The 5,205-nt window shown below is 45.5% G+C and overlaps 1 protein-coding gene across 1 annotated transcript; it reads left to right on the top strand.

Annotated features, from left to right (window-relative positions):
- The first annotated feature begins 808 nt into the window (after positions 1–808).
- Positions 809–2,878, top strand: LOC142194236 (serine/threonine-protein kinase SBK1-like). Its single transcript, XM_075263251.1, has 3 exons — positions 809–818; positions 1,814–2,016; positions 2,300–2,878. Exons 1-3 carry the CDS (start codon positions 809–811, stop codon positions 2,876–2,878), a joined length of 792 nt encoding a protein of 263 aa, XP_075119352.1.
- Positions 2,879–5,205: the final 2,327 nt, after the last annotated feature.

Below are 5,205 nucleotides of genomic sequence, written 5' to 3'. Positions count from 1 at the left end.
GGAGGGGGGCATATAATTTACAGGTGACTGTAGGAGAATTATACTGTGTGGGAGCACATGATAAATGAATGAGAATGGGCGGAGTCAACATAAAAGTGGGTGGGGCCAAATTTGCCTCGGCGCGCAGAGCGCGCTGCACATTTTGCTCCTCTTTCTACTCTTTAAAAATTGGGAGGTATGGCATTGGTGACGCCACACTCCTGCGTGACGTCACTCGCTTCATCTGTGACGCACAGTGTCTCGACTCCCCCGCCTCCTTTACAAGGGGGCCCACTGAGGCTCTGTCGCCCAAGGGCCCATAAAAACCTGGAGCCGGCCCTGGTCTTCTAACTTCTAGGCCTCAGGCCTAGGGCAAGATGACTGCGCATGCTCGCAGCCACAAGAAAAATGGGCGCTTGCACAGTATTGTGAGCGTCCATTTTCTCATGGCTGCAGGCATGCGCAGTCGGCTTACCCTAAGCCCAAGGCCTAGAAGTTAGAAGACACTGCCGGAAGAAGACGCGGTGAAGACCGGTCCAAAAAAAGTTGGTATCTTTCTTTTCAAAATAGTTGTTCACGAAAGTGATGGCGTCTTCATTTGACGAAAATTTCTGTCCTCCGAGCTCAACTTTTAGCCGACGGAACAAAAAAAGTGGCTTGGGGGATAGATCTGCTGAGTAAGGAGGGTGGTCAAGCAGTTCAAACCGCAGTTCATAGATTTTCACCATGGCTGAGGTGTGGGCTGGCGCATTGTCCTGATGAAACAGAATTTTCTTCTTCTGCACATGGGGCCGTTTTTCCTCAATTTCCGTATTCAGCTTGTCCAGTAATGTCGCATAGTACGCGCCTGTAATAGGTATCTATGAAGACGACACCATGACTATTCCAGAAATAGTCGCCATCACTTTCCCAGCCGAAGGAACCATCTTTTCCTTTTTTGGAGCCGATTCTTCTTTTGCAGTCCTCTGTTTTGACTGTGTTTTTGTGTCTATGGTGTGATGGTGTATCCAAGTTTCATCCACAGCAATTAATCGGCGGCAAAAACTCAGATTTATTGCGCCTAAATTGCACCAACAGAGCTTCATCCGAACACATTTTTGGTCCAGAGTGAGCAATCGCGGCACCCAGTGTGCCGTCAGCATTCTCATCCCTAAAATTTCAACCAATATGTGGCAAACACGTTCCTTCGATATGCTCATCGCCTCTGCTATCTCTCTAACCTTCATTCGACGGTTCTCTAGCACCACTTGGTGAACTTGAGCAATGTTTTCATTCATTGTTGAAGTTTTTGGCCGTCCCGAACGTTCATTGTCAACCAAGCTGATATGGCCATGTTAAAATTCAGCTGCCCAGTGGTCCATGATGGTGCAGAGTCCCCGTACACAGTGTCCAACTCGTCTTTAATTTGCGAAGGCATATTGCCTTTCAAAAACAAATATCTAATGACAGCGCGATAGTCGATTTGATCCATTTTCACAAAAACACTCGCATCGACTCACAACGACGGTCAAAGAAAAACCGCTGGTGCAAAACGGCTGAAATTTTTGTGAGTACATTTCAACGCATGCGCGAACACATTCCCCAACTTTGGTTGACGAGCGTTGCCACCTACATGTGGAGGTCGGAAACTTTTCAGACTACCCCTGTATAACTAGGCTTTCCTTCACTTTAGGGACTGGTTTAGTTTCTTACCTTAGTCCTGTATCTAAATACCCTGAAATATTGAAAGTTCATCTCCACTAACCTTGTCGTCTTGTGATGGCTCCTCTATAACATTATTGATCTTCATGTTGTAGAATATGACGGTGACTTATAATATTAATGTCATCTACAGGTCAGATCGTCGCGGTCAAAATGCAAGCCAAGAAGAAGACCCCGGTGGATAACTTCCTCCTGGAGTACGGCATCTCCCTCACCCTCAGCTGTCACCCGCACATCATCCAGACACACGAGATCGTCTTCCACACCCCTAAGGAGTTTGTATTCATTCAGGAATTGGCCCCGGCAGGGACTCTTCAGTCCATCATTGAACCTCAGGTGAGATCCTGAATTTTTTAGCTGTCTCGTTGTTTTTGGAAAAGTTGTCACCCCTGTTAGAGTTCGTATCCATAAATATGTCCAGGTATGGAGCAGTGTAAGACCATATAAGATGGTAGATTTACTATACAGGAGATGGGTGAGCTGGTGGTAGACTAAGTTATCAGGACATATTGGTTACAACCCCTAAAAACTGAGAACAAGTCATGAGGACTTTTCTCTAAGACAAGTTTGTCCTGTCTTCTGTTCAGCTGTGTGATCTCTTGTGTTGTCTTCTTCTCAGGTCGGGATGCAGGAGGACATGGTGAAGCGTTGCGTCCCACAGATAGCCAGCGCTCTGGAGTTCATACACAGCCGAGGAATGGTCCATCAAGACCTCAAGCTAGATAACATTCTTCTGATGGACACCGAGTGTCATTGCATTAAACTGGCAGACTTTGGACTCACCCGGCTCCAGAGTACATATGTCCCTACTGTTTCCTGGGTGAACCCTTACACTGCCCCAGAATTCTTACGGAGGAGACCAGGAGATCAGCTACTACTACAGTCCAGCCTTGATGTGTGGTCTTTTGGTGTTCTCGTGTTCACTGCCCTTAATGGATTCTTCCCTTGGCGAGAAGCGGCGGGACGTGATGCCAACTACACAGAATTTGCCTGGTGGCAGGGGAGAAAGGACCTTTCAATAGTACCACAAACATGGAAGAAAGTCTCAGTGGAAGCCAGAAGAATGTTTTTGAATTTATTGGCCATAAATCCTTCTGATCGGTGCTCAGCCATGGACATCCTGAACTATCTTCACCTACCATGGAATGCTGAGGAGCCTTCAGAGCACATGGCAGATATTCCATCTCCACACCAGTGAGATGGAGACCGTACGACGTCCACGCTGAGGCCACATCAAGCAGAGCATCCGTCTTCTATGAAGACATGGAGGTAGGTTGTATGAATGTTAGAATGTTTGAGGTTGTAAAGTAATTACTCACTAGGATAGACTATAGGATAACACTACAATGTATACATAGCTATAGGCGCCCTACAGGCTGCGGACTGGCTCTATGTAGCAGGTCATTACATGTTAGTTAGTGGTGGTCAGGGCAGTCTGCGGTTATAGTTCTCACCTCTGACTCTAGGACACCGAGCTTTACTTATTGTATAATGACTGTTGTCTTGTAAAGCTGCTCATCTCATGACACATCTGGACATCTCCAGCCAGGAGGAGACATAAGGAAGGAAACTTCTGTATATTTGTATCTCCATCCATCGCTAGATGATAAAGTAGGACATTGGTCGGATCCTTCTCTTCCATCGGTGACCTCAGCTTTGTGATAGGACGACATTTATCACTTATCTGGTCTAAGGATGGACTATCTGTATCTAATGCATGGTATCTAGAGGAATATAATCATTGTATAAGAGACTGATGAGTTAATGATATAGCCCAGGATGTGAATAGGGTTTCTATCATCAGTATGTGCCGGGTGCGCTGGTATCATCCAGGACCTTTAGCAATGGTACTCAGGATATGGAGGATGTTCGGTTTCTCCAAACTACTTTCTACTTGCCTGAATCATCTCGAGCCAGTTGGGGATTTGGTGTTGGATAAAGAAGTCAGGAGGAAGAGGCTGTGGGCTCATGGTTCAAGTCCAAACCTAGTTCTCTGCCGTTGGCCACTTGTCTATCTCCGCCTGGACAAACTGCTGGAGGAGCTTCCTCGGGACTTTATTGTTAGGACAATACAACCAACACGAAATACCTCAAATCATCTAACATAGAAAGTCTCAAACTAAACAAGTACTTAACCAAAAATATGGAGACAAACAAAAATACTAAGAAAAATAGAAAAATATTTTATTAAATATCAGCAAGATAAAAAACATACAAATGACACGAGGAGACAACAAAAGACCTTCGGCCTCCTATTGTCGCAGATTGTATTTTGGCGCTTTATTTGTTGTTGTTATAATGTATACATTTATTATCACTGTAAGTCCATTGTCTCTTCTTTTTCATGTAACTTTATTTCACTGAGCACAGCAGCGCCATTTATATCTCAACATGACTTTGGGTACGTGCTGTTTATTTATTTCTATGTGATTTTTCTTGACCTTTATATTTGGATAGAACATTCCCTCTATACATAGGTTTGGTATCACCAGGGGATTTTGGTATTAGTTTGCCACTATGTGGTAGACCGTCTTTTGTTGTCTCCCCATGTTATTTGTATGTTTTTTTTATCTTGCTCATAATTAGAGATGAGCGACTAGTACTGGATCGAGTAGGTATTCGATCCAATACTATGGTATTCGAAATACTCATACTCAATCGAGTACCACTCGCTGTTCGAATGTAAAAGTTCGATGCAGAACCAGCATTGATTGGCCAAATGCTATACAGTCGGCCAATCAATGCTGGTTCTTCTCCTACCTTTAGAAGTCTTCTCCGCGCAGGCATCGGGCCTGGGCAGAGCCGACTGCGCATGTCCGCTTGTAGTGCTTGTAGTGCGGACATGCGCAGTCGGCTCTGCCCAGGCCCGATCCCTGGCAGAGTGAATTCAGAGCCGGAAGACGCCGCGGGGACGCTGCATGGAGAAGACTTCTCGGAGGATCCAGCCCGACCCTCACTCGTGGACTTGGTAAGTATAATTTGATCGAATGTTGCCTACCCCTGAAACGAGCATATTCCCCCCATAGACTATAATAGGGTTCGATATTCGATTCGAGTAGTCGAATATTGAGGGGCTGCTCGAAACGAATATCGAACCTCAAACATTTTACTGTTCGCTCATCTCTACTCATAATCAATAAAATATTTTCCTTTTTGTTAGGAACCTGATGCACAATATAGCTCTCTAAGGCAAAAACAGTCCTGGGTGTGCTACGCTCTCCTAACCGGGACGGAACCAGGCCCCGGAGTTCTTCATCAGAGCTCCTGATGGTGGGGTTGGACTTGGTAAAAGTCCGAGGCCCGAATCCACAACTGCCTGGAGAGCGACGCACGCCCAACGAACCCCAAGTAAGAGGATCCAGAGAAACCCAGAGTAGGGTTGAGCCGATCTTCAGATTTCAGGATCGTTTTTAAAATCCGATTTCCGATCATTTTCCACCCGAACCCGATTCCGATCCTAATGCGAGTCAATGGGATTTTTTTAATGATCGAAAATCAGATTTTAAAAACGATCCTGTTCGCACC

This window comes from Leptodactylus fuscus, chromosome 2, assembly GCF_031893055.1.
Source record: "Leptodactylus fuscus isolate aLepFus1 chromosome 2, aLepFus1.hap2, whole genome shotgun sequence".
Classification (NCBI taxonomy): domain Eukaryota; kingdom Metazoa; phylum Chordata; class Amphibia; order Anura; family Leptodactylidae; genus Leptodactylus; species Leptodactylus fuscus.
The sequence above is the reverse complement of the archived record's forward strand: the minus strand, read 5'-3'. Positions and strand labels throughout refer to the sequence as shown.